The 24415-nt window shown below is 40.1% G+C and overlaps 1 protein-coding gene across 20 annotated transcripts in view; it reads left to right on the top strand.

Moving 5' to 3' along the window:
* The window catches only part of camk2d1 (calcium/calmodulin-dependent protein kinase (CaM kinase) II delta 1), a 67680-nt gene extending 44486 nt beyond the window's left edge, over nucleotides 1-23194 (top strand). For 2 of the 20 annotated variants that reach the window (XM_030780411.1, XM_030780415.1), the window contains exons 7-19: nucleotides 2902-3004; nucleotides 3883-3966; nucleotides 5662-5756; nucleotides 6779-6901; nucleotides 7264-7347; nucleotides 7791-7833; nucleotides 9167-9204; nucleotides 12827-12886; nucleotides 14551-14595; nucleotides 16227-16275; nucleotides 22223-22298; nucleotides 22411-22505; nucleotides 22876-23194. In XM_030780411.1, the coding sequence (XP_030636271.1) occupies nucleotides 2902-3004; nucleotides 3883-3966; nucleotides 5662-5756; nucleotides 6779-6901; nucleotides 7264-7347; nucleotides 7791-7833; nucleotides 9167-9204; nucleotides 12827-12886; nucleotides 14551-14595; nucleotides 16227-16275; nucleotides 22223-22298; nucleotides 22411-22505; nucleotides 22876-23108 (1128 nt within the window). In that variant the 3' untranslated portion in view covers nucleotides 23109-23194. Of the gene's footprint in view, nucleotides 1-2901; nucleotides 3005-3882; nucleotides 3967-5661; nucleotides 5757-6778; nucleotides 6902-7263; nucleotides 7348-7790; nucleotides 7834-9163; nucleotides 9205-10979; nucleotides 11013-11039; nucleotides 11068-12826; nucleotides 12887-14550; nucleotides 14596-16226; nucleotides 16276-22222; nucleotides 22299-22410; nucleotides 22506-22875 lie in introns of all 20 variants that reach the window. The other 18 variants (XM_030780416.1, XM_030780425.1, XM_030780419.1 and 15 more) reach the window with 15 other exon arrangements.
* Nucleotides 23195-24415: the final 1221 nt, after the last annotated feature.

Genomic DNA, 24415 nt, shown 5'->3' with positions numbered 1-24415 from the left:
TCACACTGAAAGCACAAGAGCGGTTAGTGAAATTCTTTATTCACAGAAGGAAAGGGGATTTTTCACTTTGCCATGGGCTTCCCAAGGGAGGTCTTTCTCTCCCTTTACTTCTGTTATTTAAGTGAGAGCTTCCATACTGAAAAAAGTATTGTTTTAGGGACAGTACTCTAATCATTTATGCAACATAATGTAGTAACGTTTTTTGTACAAAAACTGAAACCCGCAGTACTATGGTCCTCAGCTGGGTTCACGTAACATGTAGTGAACCACGGATTTTTTTTTTTCCACTTCAGCTTTTGTCAACGAGCTGAATTGGAAGCTCTTTTTTTTTTTCTGAATGTGATGCCAAATCACAGGGAACGCTTAGTGTTCGTACAGAACATTAAGGACTGATTGTGCTTTGTTCAACAGGAATAACAATAATTATAATTTGAAGCAGATACACCTCTTTTTATTTTCACTGCAAGAACATACGCACCATGCTTATCATGCAGAGCACATATACTTTAACTGTGCTATGACCACGTCGACTGAATAATCATTTAAAATAACAACAAAACACAGCTTGTCTTTACTCAGCCCTTAAATAATATTATGTTGGAATATATGAATCCACATAAACGACTGAATCAGGTCTAATCTCTAGGCCTCTCAAGACGGGAGCTCCTTTTTCTTGTGTTGCTTTTCTGGAGTGGCCGTGCATTGATCTGAAAAAGGTCAGCGCGTTCGGCCATCGTTTTGCGGTCGTGCGTTTCTTTTTCTGACCAAACGTCAGCGCTCAAGGGACAGCACCAAAACTGAGGCCCCTCCCGCCACATTCAAATCACCTACTTTGCCTAAATCGTACTCCGGTTTTGCGGTCATTTACGACTCTCGAATTTTCTTGATGAAGAGATAGTCATGTGTAGACTCCTTTCACTCACTGTCATGGAGAAGAGCCTTTAAACAACTGTCGCACCAGCTTACTTTTCTAACACTCATTTTATAGCTTGATTCTGATTTTTTGAAGAAGTTTGACGTTGTATCATTATACTGTTCGTACTAAATTTGTTCTGTTTGTGTCAGATTTGTATGTCTTTAAAAAGAAAGAAAAACGACAGCTCTGAATTGGTTCAGTTTTCTTTTACTTTTACTGTAAAATGAAGAAGGCCTAATCACGAGTAAGGTGATCTGTTACGCTTCTAATACAACGTTAGGCCGCGGCCATATACACAACATCGACTGTGCAGCACATTCTTTCATTCTTTCTCTCTATCTCTCCCTCTCTCTCTCTCTCTCCCTCCCTTCCTGTCTGCAAACTGTTTGCTTCTTTTGAGCTTCTTTGTTTTCTCATTTTCCTGCTCTCTCTCTCTCCCTCTCTCTAGATTGTTCCCTCCAGCGTCAGAGAGGGAATCTCATGAAGAGTTTATGGGATATAGGGACTAAATTGAGGAAATTACTGTTTTACAAAGACAAATGATGTTTAAGGACCAGAGGGGTGGGGTGGGGGGGGGGGGGGGGGGGATGGGGGTTGCATAAAAGGCAATGGCTGCATGGGAATGTTTATTGCACACTCCCCTTTAGCATGATAGCCCTGTTCTCTGCACGAATCATAGAATGAGCATTGAGATCAACTAACTGCACCATGACAAACAGACCTGATTATCCTATATTTGATTAAAAAAAAATCTTTAATCTGATGTTTTGATGATAATATGTTTTTTTTGTTTTTGTTTTTTTTTGTAATAATTGTAAGATATGACAACCATACGTTACACTTCACGTGACTGCTCCTTTCATGGAAGTCGTACAACATGGTTTTGGGTTTGTTTAATTTCCCATGACCCGACATCATATTTCACCACATCCAACATCCTCGTGATGCTCTCAGTAATTCTAAATATTCCAAAACAGTAAATATTTATGTAGTTTTTGCCAGTGCACTTCATATAAACAGTTAATTAGTACACAAATGCTGTATGTCTTATATGGGAGAGATATTCAAGTGAAGTGTAACCAGACTAATTCAGTCGTTTTTATACTCACCAATGGGCCTTTGCATCACACATTTCATGCAGTTTTGCTCTATGAATTTATTCCATTTTTTCCCACACGAATATTTGCCATCATTAACACAGTATATTCAGTGTCCAGAATTTATACTGAAACCAAGCCATTGATCTGTGGCGTTGTAGACAAGACCTGTCATAAATTATCTTTAAGTGTGTGCAAAAACTGAGCCCATTGGTCGAACACTCAATGCCTTAAGTGGAGGTTCTCCTCCCACCATACATGGGTTCTGCATGAGGAGCCATGGACACCTGTACCAAAGTCTGTGCCTTGCCAGAATATTATTATATAGGTCAACCAACCAAAGGTGCCTGTTTTGTTTTTGTTTTTGTTTTTGAAACAACAAAGCACCAAGCACTTTGTAGCTGAAGAGTGTCCACTTTCTTCAAAATAAAACTGCAAATTAAGTTGATCACAAATTAAAGCCCAATCACTTGACGTAGTTACATCATTATCCATTTACCCAGATGGTGTTTGTTTTTGTTCATGTTACAAATGTGATGTGGTCGTGCAACTGTTTTTCGTTCTAATGATGAGCTAAAAATGAACACCATCCTTAATTTAATGTTCGTTTTGTCCCGAAGTGGCCAGATGTTTGCCGGGAGGCTTGGTAAATCTTTGGCTCTTTAAGGTCCATGACTGTGCACAGCCTGAAAAAAGTAACCAAACCTGATTGCTGGCCCTCAAAATCATGAACAACTGAACTTTTTTTTTTTTTTTTTTACCGTTCATGGTATCTGATCTACCTCAGACCAAACAATTTACATGTACATGTACACATATCACCCATAACGTGTTTTCGTGTAGATTAGAGTTTAATTTTTCCACCCTCTCTTGTCTCTGGGCACAAAGCCAGAAAATCTTCTTCTAGCCAGCAAACTCAAGGGAGCGGCGGTGAAACTGGCTGACTTTGGATTGGCTATTGAGGTTCAGGGAGATCAGCAAGCATGGTTTGGTGAGTATCACCTTTTCCGACCTCTCCACTAAATAATGACTCAACCAGCCAGCCAATCTCTTTCAATAGTTATGACTTATCATGCAGGACCGGCTTAATGTATTCCATTATTATTATCTGAAAAACACATTTTTGATAACAGCACAGAGGATATGAGCATTGTCTCAGCTTCTCTGCCTAGCCAGAGGGAGGCTAGTTTGAAGCACGCCTTCATCGATTCTCTGAATGGCCTCTCAATCAACCAACCAATTGACACTGAGTAGGGGAGAAAAGGAACTAGAGAAGATCCAGCGCTATTTCTGCCCAGCATAAATCCACTGAATGGCCTATCAGACAACCAACCAATTGGCCAGTTAAATGATCTGCATGCCAACAGTCAGAGAGAAAAAGGAACCAGTGCTGTTTGTGCCCAACATACATAAAACAGCAGAGCAAAGTTATTGCGTTAAACAACTTCATAACCAAGTCGGAACCAAGTCAACCAAAATGAGGGAAACTTCAGTCCAGACTTAAATTGGTTTGCATATATTTGGAAGGTTTATCTGGGAGTTACAAGATTCCATTATCATTTTCTGGGTAATCCCTTTAGATTTGGTTTCTAATTACGATAATCCCATGAGTTTCAGATTTCAGATCCAGTTCTTCCTGCATGTTCTTTCATTATGTATTCTTGTGCCTCAGGGCATGATGGTACTTGTAGTTATTTTAGAATTAGGCTGCATTCCTTAGACAGGGACCCACAAATAATTTCCCTGGACAAGACTTTTAGGGCACTTTTTTTTTGACATGCTTAACTCTTGCATGTGACACAGATTTGGTTCACAATGCATCCTGGGAAGTGTAGTCCAAACTGAGTGTTTTGTTCGTGTTTTGTATAGGTTTTGCTGGGACCCCAGGTTACCTTTCACCTGAAGTGCTACGGAAAGACCCCTATGGAAAACCAGTTGACATGTGGGCCTGTGGTAAGTGTGCTATTTGGTCAAAACCATCTCACATAACTGAGTCCAGTTTACATTAATGGCAGAAAAATAAAAAAAAGACTATGACAATGCAGTAATGTAAGCAACATTTCAGAACAGGTGTAAGCACACCAACAGACTTTTTTCACTTCCGTAGCAACTGTTTAACAAGTACTGTTTTGGAGAAGCATTTGCTTGAAAATGTCATCTTTTTAAAATAGAAACCTGTCCTTTTCAATGGAAGTGGAGGACAACGTTGTTTGTAAGGAAGTTCGTCATAGCCTTAAATGTATGGTTGAGATGTTTGCTAATGGCTTTACTTGCTCATAAGCGGTTCTGCTGAACATTCAGCCAAAAGAAAAAGGAATAACAATTTTAAACAATGTGGCTGTGCAAAAATATCAACCACACATTATTTTAGCTTTTTAGTCAGGGTTGTTTTTTTCCCTGTTTCACAAAAATATATTTTCCCAAGATTAAAAAAAAAAAAAAAAAAATCATATATGTAACCCAGGTTAAATATTAGCAAATTTGCACGGTGGTCATTTTCTTGGTACTATCTCTTTGTCACCCTCCTTTTAAGGCCATGTGTCTGTGTGCTCCTAGAGAGGTTTGCAAAGACCCTTTTGACTAATGATTGAGCCTTCTGTTTCCATGCTTATTATAGAGCCTCTTTTCAGGCCTTTGTCGGTGACAGACATCTAGCACGGATCCTCTCCACACACCTGCTCTGTGTCAGCAGTACAGAATAATTGGATGGCCCTTTTTTTTTTTTTTTTAAGTTCTCGATGTTTGATCCTCACTGGAGGACGCTGTAGCTTCTAATGCTAATGCTGAAGCAGTTTCTTTTGTGAGACAAAAGGTTTGAACGTAGAGTCTGAGCCTCGCCATGGTAACACTGACATAATGTCAGACACTTGGCAAGACAGGTTGCTATGTCAGCAGTCCAGTTGCAACCATAAAATTTTCATTTCATTGTGAAGTATGAGAAAATGTATCCTTAGTTACATGCCAATACTGATTCACTGAACGTTTGCTGGTTGGTTGATTGATTGATTGATTTCTTGATTGGTTTGTTCATTCGTTCATTCATTATTACTGATGACAGGACATTGCTTGACTGACAGTGAGCATTTTAATGGTAACGTAAATGGAGACCTCCATAAAAGTTAACTTGCCACCTCCTAATGTGCTAATTTCTCTGTAATCTTATTTTGTCGTCTTTCTTTTTTCATTTTGACATCTAAACAATTTGCCAACATGAGTCACCTATATTCCACAAAAAGTGTGCAAAAGATGGTCCTCTATAGTGGTGACAAATCATGATTGTTTGTACTTGTTGCATTCTCTAAAATGATTTCATCAGATGGACAGCTGACTCAACAATAAATACTTTTATTCCATATGAACTGCTTGGCTTTAGCATAGTTGCCCACGTCGCTGTCACTAAACAGCACTTTTTAATAACCTCTACATCATAAAATGGCACTCGCTGATGACAGGTATCGCACTCAATAGTTTTTAACAGTTGAGTTTGTTTATACAGGTGTTTTCACTCATAAACTACTCAACAGTCACCAGCCTTCTCTAAACTTGACCAACCAATCAGCTGTCCCCTCAGGCTGTGTGGGCAGGGTCGCTGGCAATGATCTTTCAAGGTGACGTCAGCCTTAACGAAGCTGTCTGTGGTCTCTGTAGGTGTGATCCTCTACATTCTGCTGGTGGGCTATCCTCCGTTCTGGGATGAGGACCAACACCGACTCTACCAGCAGATCAAGGCTGGCGCCTACGATGTGAGCACCTCACAAAACATTCCCACCTACGCACACCCACCCACGCTTAGTCTCTATTCTCCCCTGGCCACAGTCGCTGACACCTTAGACTCAGTTTTGCAAAGAACCATTCTTTCCACCAGATGGAATCTTGCCAACTGATTGCATAACGTAATGTCCCTTCAATGACTGTTTCATTAAAAAAAAAAATCACTTTGCTGGCTGGTTGCTTTTTCTTTTAAATGTTTTTTGCGCGTCTCATGAAATTCAGATGTTCTAGAGTACTGACTCCTTCAATGCTGTAATTTCTATAGTATGTTTGATATTTAATCAAGCTCAGACCAAAATTAAAATTAAGCCTTTATCATCATCATCATCATCATATTGTGGATCATTACTCGAACAACAAAGGTCTGATTCACTGACTTGAGTGCTCTCAACGCGGCTTGTGCCAGAATTCATCATATGGTTTTTGCACGATGTCGAGACCTGCTGTGCTGTTTCTCCTCTCTCCCTGCCCCCTCTCTCTCTCTCTCTCTCTCTCTCTCTCTCTCTCTCTCTCTCTCTGTCTTTATCTTTCTCTGTCTCTCTCTGGCACGCTGGCGGAGAGGGGAGAGCCCACATGAGTCAGTGATTCTCTGATGCCTAGCTCCAGCCTGGCACCCCTCTTTCCGCATGCAGACAGATTGTGTCTCAGTGGGGTGGAGAGAAAGAGGAGGGGAGGAGAGAGAGGGAGAGAGGGATGGCAGGGACAGCCCAATGGCTTCTGCCCAGCTGGCCCTGTCACAAAGATCTTAAAAAAGCTCACAACTAAAAATCTCCCAAACATCACTCCGTTTCACCCTGCTCTTTTTTACTCTCTTCTTTTTCCATCTCTTCTCTGTAATGGACTCTTAGCATTATTCAGATTGAATATAATCAGTATGAATAATGCTAATCAGTAATAAGGATAAGAGTCACTCTGTATACGCAGCAATGGCTTTTGAAAGGGCATCGAAGGGTGAGTTTATAGCTGATCTGAGTCTATAACCTTGTTTCTACAGTTTCCCTCACCAGAGTGGGACACAGTGACCCCTGAAGCAAAAGACCTTATTAATAAGATGCTGACCATCAACCCTGTCAAGCGCATCACTGCTGCAGAGGCTCTCAAACACCCCTGGATCTGTGTATGTGTCAACACTCACACACACACACTCACGCGTACACAAACATATATACATATTCAGACTCACGCACACACTCGGACACATACACACACACTCTCACACATACACGCGCGCACACACACACACGCATACACCCTCAAGCACTCTCCAAGCACTCCCCTGGGTATGCTGTTTACACACGTTTACACAGGGCACAGGAGAGAATAGAAGGCATCTCTTATCTCTCTCTATCAAGTAAATGCACACATCCTGTCACACTCTGGTGCCACATAAATACCACTGAAGCCAACTGATATCACTGGACTCTCAAACTCTCTTGTTTATTTAATTGCTTAATTTGACTGTTTCCTCCATTTCCATAGCAACGCTCCACCGTGGCCTCCATGATGCACAGACAGGAGACTGTGGAGTGCCTGAAGAAGTTCAATGCCAGAAGGAAACTCAAGGTTAGCCCACCTTCCCCCCCAAAATCCCCAAAAACAAATACAAAAAAAAAAGCAGTCTCATACATATTCATATTCACGTACACGCGCATTCAAGGTAAACATAAGGAACAAGCCAAACTGGACACGACCACTCTGACCCAAGAAAGCATAGAAAGGCTTTAAGTAATGAATCAATTAAGCTTTAAGTCCATGCTAGTCATACATAGTAACAGCATGAGATATCATAAAAAGAGTGCCAGTGTACCTGTGTCAAAACATCCAGACAAACTTTAAAGTGATCTGGTAGACTAGACACAAACTGGACTTTTACCCTGGTGGACATAATGATTACCTTCTGTTTTTGACAAATATTTTACACAGCGTTACTAATTAATGGAATACTCAGGATATAACTTCTCCACAAATCCTCCTCTCTTTCTCTCTCCTCTCTTTCGTTCTTTCAGGGTGCTATCCTTACAACCATGCTTGCTACACGAAATTTCTCAAGTAAGTGTTTGCTTTGATTCCCTTTGATGGTATATTAATGACTGTGATTTGACTCTGTCTAAAAAAAAGACTTAGCGGGTCCATTTAGTGCATTTTTTTCATGAACTTTTTTTTAATTTTGTGTGATTTACTATCTAAGCACCATCTAACGGTGTTTACAGATGTTTAAAACATGCTTAATGTAGTTGCATTTCATTTAAAATATGACTCATTCGACTTTGGAGGCATTTTTTTAAACTGTTTTATTTACAGAACTTAAGCTCTCTCTCTCTCTCACTCTCTTTCTTTCTCTCTCTCACTCACTCACCCTCTCTCTCACTTGCTCTTCCTCTCACTTTCTCTAACCAAAGGTCTCTGACCTAGCAGCTAGTGAAAAATTAATATTTATTACCTCCTTCAGTCAGTGCCCACTGAACAATTCAAGTGGATGATTGGTATTTATGTTTATGTAGAGGTACAGAGGTTGAAAGAGGTTGATAGGGTAAGTGAATGTATCAGACAACAAGGAAAAAAACCAAAAAAACAATAATGAAGGACAGGGGGGGTTGTACACAGATCCACAGAAAAAAAAGTGTTTTGACATCTTAATGAAGTACAATGTGACATTTAAACTTTTGTTGTATATTTGATATATTCTGGTGTAATCGGCTATATGCGGAGGTAAAATGGAGGGAACAATGGAAAACATGCATATAATATAATATAATGATACTCAGTGTTCATATGTAAACACCAATGTGTCTTGTCTTTAGATGTGCGCCTTTGTGTGTACGTGTGTGTGTGTGTTCGTGTGTGTGTGTTCGTGTGTGTGTGCGCGCACGCCTGTGTGCATGCCTGTGCACGTGAGTGTACGTCCCTGTGCGTGTCCATGCACGTGTCTGTGTGGCAGTAAGTGTCCATAACGGCTCCACTCTGTTTGAAAGGGAGAGAATTCCTACAGATAATAGTGATTCAGTTGAATAATTACAGTTGTAGAATAGAGATTATCCTGTCATTCAAATGTTTTTTTCTATCTCTAATTTTCATCTTTTTTTTCCCTTCCTCTTAATCGTTCACACCTTTACTGGTATCTGTCACAGTGTGTGAGATGTGTATGCTGGTAATTGGCCTCCTGCTGGAGGCCTGTCTCCTCTCTCTCTCTCTGTATGTGTGTGTGTATGTGTGTGTGTGTGTGTGGGTGCATGCATGACTGTCTGGTTGTGTAAGTGTATGCTTACACATCCCTGTAAGTCAGATTTTGCCAAATAGTGACCCCTGAAACACATTTCTCTCTCTCTTATTACCTCTCTATCTCTCTCTCCCTCTCTATCTCACTCACTCACTCATTTAGCAGGCAAGACTGCATTTAACAAGAAGCCGGATGGTGTTAAGGTAGGTCATGTTTTTATTATCCAACTCTTCCCCTCTCTTTCTCTTTGTTTGTCTGTTTTAACAGGATGACATTAAAATCTGGGTACATTATCCGACATTGCACTGAAATGATTTCCCTCTGAACATTTAATGATGCTCATTTTATTTATGTTTTTTTTTAACCTGTTGTCTTTAGAACCCCCAATTATTTTTCATTTCTCTCTCTTTTTGAACTGTCATCTCTCTCTCTCTCTCTTGTCTTTCTCCATATTAGGCACCACACTGTCTCTCTTTCTCAATTGCATTATTTTCCTCATAGTTGATTTCTGACAGGCCTAGATGTACATAAACACACACACACAAATATACATACATACATATATATATATGTGTATTGTATAACTTCTGCACACGTATGTAAGGATTATAATGCTGTTCAGATGGATTACATAGTTTAAAACCATTCCTGATTAAATGCATCATTTGCTGGGCTTTCTCTTTTCGGATGAGTGAGCTGGCATGAGATGCCTTTCTGCCAAACACTGGCTAAAGCAAATGAACACACTCGGATCCAGGGGTTAGCCTTTCAATCCCTCTGCATTGTATCTCCACTGTCAGGGCTCACTGAGTTCTCTCTCAGGTGAGCGTACGTGTGTGTGTGTGTGTGCACGAGTGTGTGTGTGTATGTGTGTGTGTGTGTGTGTGTGTGTGTGTACATGCCTTTTCTCACTACCCATCTCTTTTCTCTACCATCTCTGTCTTCTTTTTTTTCTTTTCCTGCTGATTTTTTCTGTCCCTGTATACCCTCTTTTTCAGCCTTCTCTCCCTCTCTCTCTCTCTCTGTCTCTCTCTCTCTTTCCCTCTCTTTCTCTTCGTTTCTGTCTCTCTCTCTGTCTCTCTATCTCTGTTTCTCTCTCTCTCTGTTTCTCTGTCTCCCTCTCTTTTCACAGCTGTGTGAGTGTGGTTATCCTCTAGTTGCTCTGTTTATGCTCCCAGGCCAATGTCAGACTCCTCTCCCACCATTCTTCATCCTCAACCTCCGGCAACTCGTCCTCTGAGTAATAACCTCTTTTCACCACCACTTTCTCTTCTCTCTCTCTCTCTCTCTCTCTCTTTCTGCCATTGTTCTGACACCTCTTCCCTTTCCACCAGCTTTTTGAAGACAAGAATCTAGTGTGAACATTGTACCTACTCGGGATGACAAAAAAAAAAAAAAAAAATCAGGCGGCAACAGCTCTCTGCCACCATATGAAAAACTGTACTGTTTGAAACAGTCTGTCTCTCATCAAATCTTTCCATGACATTTTTCCTCCAGCCCTGCACTGTCACACCTGATTCATACTGCCAGTTCACCGTAGAGCCCCCCCCCCCCCCCCCCCCCCCCCGAATGCTTAAAGCAGTGGAGCTCATTGAAGAGCTTAGTATGAGAAGTGAATGTGAGAAGTGGTTGATGATCTTTGATAAAGGGGATCAGCTGAAGAGGAAGTGAAGAATGTGACACCCTCATTCTGGTCCCTCCAAATGTCATTTGATAGATTGAATGTGATGGTGACAGATGTCTGGCTAGGTCATCTGATCTCTCCTTTCCTTTCTCTATTTTCATCAGCATTCAAAACACCTCCAATCCTAATTCCCAATGCATATGGTACAAGCACGTGAATCTTTCCTTGTTATTCATGAAGTTAATATGAAATAAAATCGGATAATATGTTTATTTAGATGTAACCCTGGGTATGATGGTGACTGTACAACGAATCGTTTGCCTTTTTTTTTGTTCTGTTAACACCAATGCACAGAAAAGGAAGTCCAGCTCTGCAGAGGTCACAGTGGTGAGGTCAACTGTAGAGCGAACAGAGCCCAAAGTTCCTCCCCTCACTAGGAACTGTCACCCCCCCAGCAACCCCTCCCCCCCCAAAAAAAGGAAAGAAAAGTACAACACATACAGAGACCTTCCTCCCACTCGCGTCCAAATCAGTTCTTTTGTTGTTTCTTAGCAGTTAGACACAAGACTTACAATAACTGTAATGCTAGAATGTTCTTAGGCATAATGTAGTTAAAACACACTTTAAGTCATTCAGGGAACAGAATTGTGCTGGTGACCACTTAAGACCAAATGTCAGTATGTTTCCAAAGCTGTATTCTTCAAGTTTAAGATGGTCAATCCTAGTTCATCTGCTTCTTTATGGCTGTAGTCACCACAAGCTCTTAACCTTATGTTGCCATGTGAAGCTAGTTGGCCAGTTGGGATGTTGTTTGCTGAGGATTTTTTTCATTGAAATATGGAGAATGTGCTCACTATCAGTGAATTATTATACTAAAATTGGGGTATATGCAAAGGGAAGCATTGTTATGTTACTTACAGTGTAATTCAAAACAGTCGCACTGAATCATTTTCTTCTCTCTCTTTCTTTTTCTTTTTTTCTCTTTCTTTTTTAAAATTGACCCAGGGCTGAGTGCCAACACATCCCAATTTGTTGCTTTAAATTGTTTTTGCGGCTATTTATGTTCGAATTATTGCCGCCAATTCATCCCAGTGGCCAAATAAATGATTACTTTTTATTGGCATGGCAGGATTAGGCTAGACCGTTAACTGGGTCGTTCCTGAAGTGCTTAATGATTTTACCCTGGGTCACATGTTTATCCTTGTCAAGCGTGCACACACATAGAGCAGCGTAGCACTAATTCACTGGATTCCTGCCTCTCCTGGCAGTTTATAGCAGGCCCCATTAGGGCTTTTTGGAGTTTGAAACACACACACACGCACACGCACCCCAGCTGTACAGCAAATGTGACTTATCATTTGCAGAGCAGCTTTTTGGTTTGTAATGATACTCTGCAGGAGATGCAGGAGGACAACTTATGAAAGGACTTATTTGAACCAAACAGTGATGGAGACATAAAAATAAATAATAGATAAATAAATAAATGAAGCTGCTAAGGAAATCTTTTGGTAATACTGCGGTCTTTTTTTTTTTTTTTTAATTGGTAGTTAATTCGTTTCTCCTCCCTGAGGATATTTCTGTAAAGCTAATATTAGTACAGTCTCACAAGTCCCTCTGTACCCCTACTTGAAATTTGTCTAGAGAACTTTTTACAAGGTCAAACTGTTAAACTCACTATTTTGTGTCCTGTGGTACACTCCCTATTTTTCTTTCCTTCTGTCTTTCTGTCTTTTTTTTCTTTAGTTGTAGCTGGTTAACACATATGTTGACCGGTCATGTTAAACCTGCGGTTTGAAAAGCGGAATATTGGTATTGTGATGTTAATTATGTGACAGACGATACTGATAGTCATAGCACGTCACCCTGTTTCCACATCACCTTTAGCCATTGTGTTTTGACTGAGGAATGTTACGTTTTTGTGGCTATTTTGTGGAAGTGAAGACCCCAAAGGGAGTGTTTCTTTGATCCAAAACAGATACTGGAGAAGTTACTCCTAATTAAATGAGTGCCCCCCCCCCCTCCCAGGAGCACACATACGGGCTAATCATTGTTTTCAACAGGCTCAGCAGATATACTAACATACTGCATCAGTGTCGCATTTATCTGGTGAAAACTGGGACTCATTCTTTTGTCCTGTTTTCCTGTCTTTGCCTCTCTGGTTTAAGACTCAGTCTGTCTATTTCTGTCCCCTCAACTTATAGATCAACAACAAAGCCAACGTAGTCACCAGCCCCAAAGAGCCCGTCCCCACTCCTGCTCTGGTATTCTGTCTCTGTGTCTGTCCACTGTCTCTGTCCGTCTCCCGCGCTGTCACTTTTTTCAGTTTCTCATCCTTCATTGTTCTTGCTCCTTTTTTTCTTTTCTTTTTTTTTGATTATTATTTGAATATTCGTTTTTGTGCTGCATTACATCTCAGCTAGCTAATTCCTGTGTAATAACATGTGAAGCTGAAGTAATTGCTCGTCTTTTTTTAAACTTTTTTAATAACTCTACTTAACGACTTTAATTTGAATAACATTTAACAAGCAGTTGAGGTCACCCATTGAGTAGTTTAAACAGATGATTGCACCGGAATAGTGCTCTGAAATGTAAAGTGTGAAATTTAAAAATAATTTTTAAAAAAAAGCTAGCGTGTAAGCGTTAGCGTGTAACCTCTCTGTGAAGTATCCGCAGTGCCATCAGTTCAGTTTTGTTCCATCGCCTGTAGTGGTTTATCTGCATGTCTTTCCATTGCTGTGTGCGCGTGTGTATGTGTGTGTGCGTGCGTGTGTGTGTGTGATCACAGTCTGGTTGTCGTCGTTGGTACAGTACCGTGGTTATATCGTTGGCCGGAGCCGTCACCCTGACAGCGTTGCCATGGAAACTAAGCAGACAACTCACACATACCTAAAATAAACCTCGCTCATGTGCTCGACTCCCCAGAGGGGTACTAAATGTTGCCACCCTGTCAAGCTGGATAAATCTCAACTGTGCCCTGTTTGGGTCCATGTGACAGAAGCTGTCCCTGGGCGTCGCTTGGGGTGGCCCCTCTAACTAGATTCCTCAACACGAATGTGGATTTAATGTACCATCAAGGAGTTCTCCATTTAACCAGCCTGCCAGGACCAGATAGATTTGTTCCCCAAAAGAGTATGTTTTTGAAGTGGAAGGAAAACAGGCTCATATGGTTGTATTTCTGGTGTATTTTTACTTTTATACTCATATAATCAATGTCCCATTTGCACAGCGGTTTCAGTATTTTTCAAATGGATGATGACTTGAACAGGGTCTGTCAGAGGGGACCAGTCTCCTGCTTCAACTAGAAAACCTTAGCTTACGTTGGACCTGGTAGTTTTTCTCCTCTTTTAAGTTTGGTTTTCACAGCTGGGAAACAAAGAGCTAAAAAAAAGAGTACTTTAACTTCAACCTAGGTCTTGAAAGGCTGTTGTTGTTGTTGTTGTTTTTTTTGTTTGTTTGTTTGTATTGTGGAGGAGGATCCATAGATCAACTGCATGCTTTTGGCTGCCTCTCCCGTAGTGCTGCCCACACAGGGCGTAACATAGCAATCTCCCAAACCTCATCTGCCAAACCACATTAGCTGTTGTGATGTCAAAATGACTTTTTGTTTGTGTCATTAAAGTGCACCAAGCAGGTTCTTAAAAGTGTTGTCTTGAACCAAATGTTCAAAACAAACAAATATATTCTCAAGATCTGAAAATTTCAGAGATTTAATTTGGAAAAAAAAAATTGGATGTGTCTGCCTTGTTAAGGTAATCCGTGTTCTATTTTTCCTTTTTTTTTTCTTTTCTTTTTTTTCAAAAACAAACCAATCCTTGGTGTCCTTTATCCTTTTTCTATACTGTCTCCTGTTGACAAAATAACATTCTGTCTTTCTCATTCCTCCTCTTCAATCTCTTCCTCCATTTTTCCCTTCTTTCTCGATCAGGAGCCTCAAACTACTGTTATCCACAATCCAACTGATGGAAACAAGGTATTGCGTAAACGAGGTTGGGACGTGGGGTGGGGCTGGGGGGGTTGGGGGGGGGGTTGTTTGGTGTAGATACTATGTGCAAATGTTGGGTGCTCTCACCAATGCAGATGCTATTAGTTCTACCTTTTGTGGTGTACTTTATGCTTAGTACTAACATTTGTGGATTTTTGAAGAATTTGTGGGCACAGAAAGATGTTCCAAATGTGGTTCTCGCTCCTTAACCCTCAAATGTTTTGGGATGATTGGGTTTGGAATCTTTAGAATGACCTCTAAACGCCAAACAAACAAAAGGAACAAACAAAATGATCACAGTGTTAACGTCAAAAACCTGAAATGTGCTGTTAGCAGGACAAACCTGAAAAGAGCGCCAAATCTTTTGCACTGTTTGAGACCTTTGAGATGTGATGATGTGTTTTAGTAATCAATCTGGAATAGGGATTATATACAGGAGCCCTTTAATGCATGTATGTGACTTTGTGTGGATAACATTACTGGTGTGAAGCTTTGTGTGTGTTTTAGTATCAGCATGAGCTATAATGGTGGTGGTAACAGTAGTAGTATTAGTAGTCGCAGTACTTGTAGTATCAGTATTAGTTGTAGTGTCAAGAGTGATGATAGATGTGGCATGTGTTTTGTGAAATAATGACACAACATTGATATAACAAGGCACATGTATACAGACAGCAGTGTTTAGAGGGTGTTTATACTTTAACCTGACCTTGGGCACAGGTGATGCACAACACAATAGAAAAAAACAAAGCAAAACAATGCTGCATCTCAGCAGTTTGCAGTTTGTCAGTAGTACTGTACAATCGTGGATGGACACATTGTTGATTGGGCTTCCTTCCTGTAGGGTACAAAAAAAGATTTTCACCTCGGGTATATTTAAAGAGTGGATCATATCCTTTCTTTGAAGTAGGAACATGTTGCACATGAGTGGTTTACCACACTCAGTCTAAAATTATCCAGTTCTCAAACTTTTATAAAGGACTTTGTGAAAAATGAATCTATCGTGACAGATCACTAAAATTTCTTGGCTAATGAATGATGTGGTTCTGTTAAAACGAATAAGTGACCTTACAATTTATGTTTATTTAGTTCTTATGAGGATGTTATCGATGCTATATGATGGAGTCATTAAATCATAGGCAAGGTCCATAGACATTTGCACCCATCATAGATATTAGACAAAATTTACATAGCTTTACATGCAAATGCATCATTGAGACCTTTTAAAAATGTCAAATGAATTCCGTAGGCACACGAAATTTCTTATCTACAAATGCCACTCTTTCGACATACCCCCAAACCCCAAATCCCTATTTATCTGTGTTTGCTATCTCTCCCTCTCTCTCTCTCTCGTATTTCCTCTTTCTCTCTCTCATTGTAACTTCCAATATCACCTTTTATATGTCTTGGCTGGTGTGGGAGTTAACATAACATGGGATGCTTAAGGTGATGGAGCTGGCCTGGAAAGACCTGGATTGTTGTGGTTCATTCAGTGGAGAACTTTCCGTACCAATGTCAGGATCTGTTTTCCCCCCTGCGTAGAAGGGCCTCTGTTCCTTTTCATTCCTGCTCTTGTCTTTTTCTTTTCTTTCCCTGCTTATTGTCTGTGTTTTCTCCTGCAGGAGTCCACGGAGAGTGCCAACACAACCATTGAGGACGAGGACGTGAAAGGTAGAGTAGGAATCTGACAGATATGAATGAGCTCTGAGAGATGTGGGTTTATTTCAGACGGCATGATGTAGCTTGGGAAGTGTTACAGAAATCGAGTCTGCGTAGGATTTCGAGTTGCAAGTTTTGTTCAACATCTTTAGGCATTAAGGAGATAATGCTGTAGAGCTTTTAATCTCATAAGACTTTTTTGTTTTATGGCTTCTCAGGGTATTGATAAAAAAATTTTGTAAGGAATTTCCACAATACAAGCTATGTTGTGAGCTTCTGAGAATAGGTAAAATGTTTTTGAATCCAAGGGTTGTCTTGCATTTTTGATTTCATTTTAATTAAGGAACGGAGCGTTTTTTTTTTTGTTTGTTTGTTTTTTTTTTTTTTTTTTTATTCATGACTCCTCTTCTGTTTAATTCTCCATGCTGCATTATATCAGTGTTGTCATTAATTATTTACTGTTTATTCTCAGTGTTAATGCATATACCTGTCATTAATCTGTCCTGTCATCTGTTTTATTCATTTATTCATCTGTCTGTTTACAAATTCATATCCTCATATATTTACCCAGTTACCATCACATCTAATTCAATTCATGTTTAAAACATTTTAGTCCATGGATCTCACCATGAAGAATGTTCTGAAAATGTTCTGGGTTTTTTTTTGTTTTGTTTTGTTTTGTTTTTTTTTTCCTTCGTGGTTGTGTGTTTTCTCTTCTTTGACAAATATCCAAACACGTAGGAGTATTGTGTGTCTGTAGGTTGGCACATAAATTCTAGCAATACCTAATCTACTGGCCAAAAAACTGTCAAAAAACCAATCACTTTGGCAGTGCAAAGCAAACAAAGTGAACTTGGCTACTGTGACAGGTCTAAGAGATTTGTGGTAGGCTGGCTTAGTCACTGCTGGTACAGATTTATTGTAGATAGTCTGTTGTAATGCTCTATCACTCAAATCTCATCTCTTTCACTGTCGACGGACCTGTTAGAATGCTGTTTTTTTTTTCTTTACTTTGGCACTACTCTTAACCATTATCGTCCAAAGCTTTAAAGCCATTTCCTGAGAAACAGATAAGGTTGCCATGGAACCCACGCTTGCCATATATACTGATGCATTGTTATGTGAAATAAGTCCCCAGAGTTGTTTCTCCTGCCTTTCGGTGTGTGTTTGTGAACTCACTATGTGTATGTATGTGTGTGTGTGTGTGTTCCTCTGTGTGTGGTTGCGTGGGTGTGTAATTGGTTTGGTGCATGTGTGTGTTGTATTAGAGCAGGTAACGCTATCCAGTACACTGCAAGAGTTCAGATTCAAAGTGCAGAGTGCGGCTGGACAGCCTTTCCCGAACAATCCTTTTCTTTCGTGTTAAAGGAGATAGAGGGAGAAAGAAGAGGATTAAAACCCATGCGCGTCCCTATTTCTACTCTCCTTTTTTTTTTCTAGCTGTCTTCTCCTTTCTTTGGCAAAGAGGGGGGTTTGACCTCAATCAGCAAAATTAATCTCTTTTTGGTCACCTACCTGACAAAGGCCTTTGAGCGGGATGGATCCGACAGCAGATTTCATTAAGCAATCGACGTGCTACCAAACTCCGGATGGTAGTCCTTGTTGTCAAACAATTGCTAGGTTGGAGCTAACGTGACGTTTAACAGAAGTACAACTTTCTGTGTTAATATTCATGCCCACAGATGGATGAGTGCTGGTCCTTTTGTCACAAAGAGGAACTACTGTACACAGATGGCCTATGAGCAATGCCGTAGTGTTTGTCTAGGGACAGCTGAAAGATTATGGGATAAAATATCACAGGAAGGGCCTCAGTGGTGCTAAATGCCAAATAGCATGCAGAGGCTCAAGTTAATGAGCACAGCAGAAACATGAAGTAGTTTGTACTTATATATTCTGGGTGGTGTTGTTTAAGGTATTATAACAATAAGGAAAACCAACATAAATCACCTTGCACATACAGAAGGTGAAGGGGTAGACTGATAAGGAGAAGGAGGAGACTGGTGAGGAGAAGGAGTAGACAGGTTTAGCTGAGAGAGCCATGAGTCATAAGGGTTTTGGAGCCTTGGGGTTTGGGAAAAATGTATTTAAGTACCAGTCCTCTGTTCTCACTCACTGATGATTAAGACTTACATCATCATCATCACAAGCCCAGTGGATGTACATTTCTGTCATTATAATCATCATATGAGAGAGAGAGAGAGAGAGCATATTGATCTGACCGTCTCATGCATGGCTCTGTTTTACCTGTTCTTTTCCATTTTCTTCATTTTGAACGCTGGAGACAAACTTCACATCTTCATTTGATCATTTTTCCATTCCACTCATTCTACCCTTTTGTTTCTTGTCTTTTTCCTTTTCTTTTTTTTTCTTCTCTGTTGTCTTGTCTTTGTTTGTTTGTTGCTCTACTCGTCTGCCAACTCCAAATCTGCACTCCATCCATCCACCCGTCCATCCATCCGAAACACCCTTCTGTCCTCTCCCTCCCCCCCATTTCTCTTTTTCTTTGCCACTTTTCACATGCACACACACACACTCTCTTTCACCTGCCTAGTGTATCGCCTTCCCATCACCCCGTCCAGACCTTTCCAAAGGGAGCGCTCCTGCTCTCGTTCCTCCTCCTCTTCCCTCCTTTCCTCGTCTTCCTCATCCTTCTGGTACTTTCCTCGTTTGTCATATACCGGAGAAGTGTGCTGCTACTACACTCTGAGGCTGCTCCTGGCTGCCTACCTGCTGGTCTTCTTTTTCTCAATTTTAGCGTTTCTCTACGTCAATTCCTCCTCCGACTGCGCCTCCAGCGTTAACTCAAAACCCCCCACCAAAAAGACCAGGCCCACCCAGGCCCCCTCTGCCATTCAGTGTAAGTTTCATTGAAGAGACAGTTAGGCCAACCCAAAATGAACAATGAGGGTTTTTTCTTTTAAATTTGTTTCAATGGATGGTAGAATCAGAGGTGGGGAGTTCCTCCGGTGAAGTGAGGTAATGTGAGATAAATTGTTTACAGTTCAACAGTGCCCCCTGGAGGACAGAGAGTGGTGTTGCAAATCTTGCTCTAACAGACCTCGCCTACACGGTGGTTCGCGTGGGAGTTCAGCAACGCCGTGTGGGATTTTTGACTTTCAGCCACAAAGCCACGTGCTCTCTGAGTGTATGTGTGTGTGTGTGTGTGTGTATGTGACTTATGGGCTGGCAACTTAAAATATATATATATATATATATATATATATATATATATATATATATATATATTACTTACACAGTATAATTTTTTAATATGTGTCTTATTTACATAGACAAATACAGTTTAATTTATATATAATTTACATGGAGCAGTAATTTCAGTTAACACAATACTAGTCTTATGCCTCTCATATCTCATAGAAACCTGGCAAAATTGTTTAGCTTTTTTTTTTCTGTTACTCAGAGTGTAATCATGCAGAATTAAACACAGACATGATAGTGATAGGATGGGATTTTGGTTTGCAGGTAGATCTGTTTGTGGAGGCAGATCTCCTTGAGTATGCTAGTCAGTCTGTGCTCACCTATCCTTCAGGCTTCCTGTAGGTCCCCCAGAGTTTAATTACATTCACAGACAATCTGCAAGAGACAAAGGCATCCTCTCTGTTGAAGACTACTGAAGCTACTGGGGGGGGGGGGATTGCAGCATTGGTTCAGTTAAGCTGGACACAAACATATGTTTTTTTGTTTTTGTTTTTTTAATTGTAGATAAGCTTCAGAAAAAAAGAACCATTCTCTTAAACTCATTTATTTCTAGTGAACACACGTTTGGAGGGAGGAATTTCCAGTTTGTATTTTTCAGTGTAAGTTAGCTCCCAATATTGACACAAAATGGAGGACTTTGACAGGTTAATCTTTCAAAACATTGTTTTAGCAGACAGAGCTTTAAAATCAGCATTCATTTTAGCAAACATTTTCATTTTAGCGTTATTCTTCAGTCTTTACATGAAATTAGAAATAAGTTTTAGTCACAGTTTAGTCAGATGACATTTTACTATCATTAGGATTCTTTGCAGTGTTTTCCCATAGATCTATTAAAAGTATTGAAGACAACATTAACTTTTTACTTCAAAAGTGATTTTTTTTTTGTATTTTTAACAAAGTTTCAAATAAAACCACATAAAAGAAACACACCCTATATTTGCAGTACATCACTCACCATTGACAGTTACAATAAACTGACCAAAAATAGAGTTTGGTGGGTCATAGGCATGCCAGGAGAATGCAATCAAGTCAGCATATGTGTGAGAGGAATTTAAGGATGACCATCACTTGTCCAATGACAAGGATGCATTAACACTGTCAGGATTTTGCAGAACAGATGCACGCATTTGATTGGATAAAGGAGAAAAAAGTTTTGTGGACCCATGCCTGCCTACATCTGGGTGGTTCTTGTGGTCCTTGTAATTCAGACATCCTCTCCTACATTACTGATGGTTTCGTCTTATTATTTTTCATCAAGGGAAAATAAACATAGGTTTTGTCACAGATTTCATTTTGAAGGAACCACTGATTAACATCACTGTTATGTCATCATCATGAAAGAAAGAGTAATCAACAAGTACTTTAAAACTTTCACTGACAAAATAACCACTGCTTTAAATCGGCTATGTAATTATTTTCATTTTTTGTTGTATAGAGACTTGTCAGCAGAACAGCTGACAGGAAGTTGACAGGGAGGCTTGAGAGCTAGTCTTGGTCATGGCCATTGGGACTGAGTGACATTGAATGAGGAGAACCATTGACACTCAGTAGTTTGATATTCTGCCTACACAGTTATTCTAGACATGGCCATACAAGTGCGGGACACATTCTGTCCTGACACTGAAATAATGTGAGCATCAGCAAATCCGGATTCCACTCCATTTCAGTTTTGAGATTTTGAAATGTGAAAAGGATGAAGCTATGAAAAGCGTATTACGGTCTCACTTAATAGAAGCACCAACAGTGAGCACTAAGCAGAAAAATAAACGGCTCAAGCAAATTGCTTCCCAATTACAGCCAATTTTGCAGTCTGTCTGTCTGTAAATTTTCATTCAATCAGGTCCTCATTATGTGAAGTTACAGCAGACAAAAGATTTCAAAATCAAAAGTAGTTCTTCACTTGCCAAGTGGAATAGGGATTAAAATAAGCATCAAGTGTTATATTTCCCCTTTTGTTCACGTTTAGAAAGATGCTGTATTTCCCAGTCTGTTTGATTCCCTGACTAACTGTCGTCAGCCCGTTTTTGTGGCGTATCTTTGGAAATGAAAGATCTCTAATTCTCATGTCCATTCTTTAGATTGGACTTAGATTTAGATTTTTTTTTTTTTTGTACAGGTCAGACATACCGTATAGTAGTGATTATTTCAAGGTAACTCAAAAAAGCAAATCCATATCCATAAATTAACACATAAAACATCCCAACTCAAGCCACCCCCCCCCCCCCCCCCCCCCCACCCTCAATGAAAATATCCTTTTGCCAAGTCATGAGGGCTTTTTTGTTGTTCCTTAGCTTACCAGTTAAACATGAAAGGTAATCTGGTGTTTCATTTTCTTTTATTTGATGTCTGTGGTTAATCCCCCAGGCTTACCCTCTCATAAAAGCACCCAATCTTTTCTGTCATGCTCTACAAACCCTGTCAAAATCACCACTGTGGTGGAACTGTGGTTCTGGCAGATACACTATCACAGTAAAACACCCTGATAGAGAACATACAACAGTTTCCACTGTGTAGTTTTTTTTTCCTCATGTCAATGTCTGTATGTTTTGTAAATCATGGTAACACCTGCCATCTGTTTCACTATCTTATCACTACCAGTTACAACTAATTCATTCAGTCTTTCACTTTTTTCATATTTATATTTTCTCATATTTATTTTTTCTGTCTTCCTTCTCTTGCTTTCTCTCTCTCTCTCTCTCTCTCTCTCTCTCTCTCTCTCTCTCTTTCTCTCTTTCTTTAGCCCGAAAGCAGGAGATTATCAAAGTCACTGAACAGTTGATTGAGGCCATCAACAACGGAGATTTTGAAGCCTACACGTGAGTGTTCACATTTCATCTAAAGCTAACACCTGACCAGACGTTCAGATGATCATCAATTTTTTCCTCTCAAAACATTTCATCACGTCACTGTTTCTCCACTGTCTTGCAGGAAGATATGTGACCCCGGCCTTACATCTTTTGAACCAGAGGCCTTGGGGAACCTGGTTGAAGGAACTGACTTTCACAGGTTCTATTTTGAGAATGGTAAGTCTTAATTTCACTTGATTCTGTGGCTATATATCCTAACAAAAAGGTAAAAAAAAATATTGAAAAGAATAAAATGGAATTTGTAGATACAGACAAAGTTTTATTAAGACTTTATCTTGAAGTTTTCATAGTAATAATTGAATGACTCCTTAATAGAATAAACCTTTTATTACTCATTATGTAAGTTTTCAACTTCCACTGGTTGTTTTGGAAAATGCAACCACAAAGTGAAGACATTGATTATAACGGTCTGTGTTTGTATTTAGTTTAGTTGTTCCTTGCAATGCAGAGGCTAAGCATCCATCCATCCATCCATCCATCATTTTATTTCTCTCATCCCATCTCTGTCTGTCTTTCCCTCCCTCAGCTCTATCCAAAGGCCACAAGCCCATCCACACCATTCTGCTCAACCCCCACGTGCACCTCATCGGAGAAGATGCCGCCTGTGTTGCATACATCCGCCTGACCCAGTACATGGACGCCAGCGGTTTGCCTCGCACCATGCAGTCCGAAGAAACCCGCGTCTGGCACCGCCGTGATGGCAAATGGCAGAACATCCACTTCCATCGCTCCGGCTCCCCCACTGTGCCCGCCAAGTAAGGACACCATCCAATCACCTAGCCCAGCTCAGCTGGAAGCAGGCTGATTTTTAGCCTTTCACAGTCAGCCAGCCCTTTTTAGATCCATCATTTTTTTTCCCAATGTGATATCCAGAATAGTTTCTGAACTGTTGGCAAGATATTAAGTAAGGTAAGATACTAAGTAAGAAGTAACAGTCACAGGTAATGTAACTAACATTCTTCACAAATGTTCCAAGTATGTCTTGAGACTTTGGAATGGTTGGTGCTAGACTGGAACAGCGGGAGGGACAAGAGTGACACTCTGCTCCATGCGACGAAAGCGTTTGCATGCCTCTAATTGGCTAACCCTAACTCTAACCCCACCCTAACTGTAACCTTAACCATTTCGAAGGCCGAGCGTCATCAGTTGCCTGACAGCAAAACAACCAATCACAGCAGTGTACAGTTTAGAGTGTCCCCTCTGGCTGATCCAACCTAGCAAGCACCCTTTGCAATCTTGTGTGCTAAACACTTTGACCTTTAGACTGCAGATGTCAAGTAAATCACTCACCAGTTATGTAAAATTCTGACATGTCTTGCAGATTCCAAAATTCCGAAAAAGGCTTAAGAATTGTGTTCTCAGAACATTTGTGTAAAATTTTCAACTGTTGCTTCATTGATACATGTCCTGAGTATTACATATTATGTCCGTTAATATTTACTGTGTCTCGTTTCTTCTTGTAGCTAACCATTGCACAGCAAATGAAAACTCTTCCTGTCAGCTGAGCATTGATCCCGGCTCCCAAAAAGTGTCAGTCGCGCCCTAAGCCCGCCCATCATGACTCCTCTACCCTATCAGAGTGTTGTTTACATATCACCACTGCTGGACTTAGATTACAGAAGGGTGGAAAAATCTCACAATGATATCATTTTTTCCTTTTATTTCTTTTGAAATGGGATGTGATGTGTGTGCATAAGGTACATCTTTCTCTGCTCACACAGTCTTTTCATAGGACATTTATCAGACAAGCATGTTCTTTGATTTGTTCAAACAAAAGATGTGTTTTAATTTCTTATTATTATTATTATTATTATTGTAGAGCCATGGATATTTGTACACATGATAGAGCCATTTAAGGTGTTTTGAGCATAAGGGTACATCAGCAAACATTAGCAAGTTTTAAGGTGGGTTTTTGATTTGTACTCACACAATTTTAGTGAGAGGACACCAAGTTCAAGGTGCTACCAGGATGCGTAACAGTGCGTACATGTGATTTTAAAGGTTGAACATATTCTATGAAAAATCAGAAACTTAAGGGCAATATCAGTCAGTTTCACCCTTACAGC

This window comes from Chanos chanos, chromosome 7 (genome assembly GCF_902362185.1).
Source record: "Chanos chanos chromosome 7, fChaCha1.1, whole genome shotgun sequence".
NCBI lineage: Eukaryota > Metazoa > Chordata > Actinopteri > Gonorynchiformes > Chanidae > Chanos > Chanos chanos.
The sequence above is the reverse complement of the archived record's forward strand: the minus strand, read 5'-3'. Positions and strand labels throughout refer to the sequence as shown.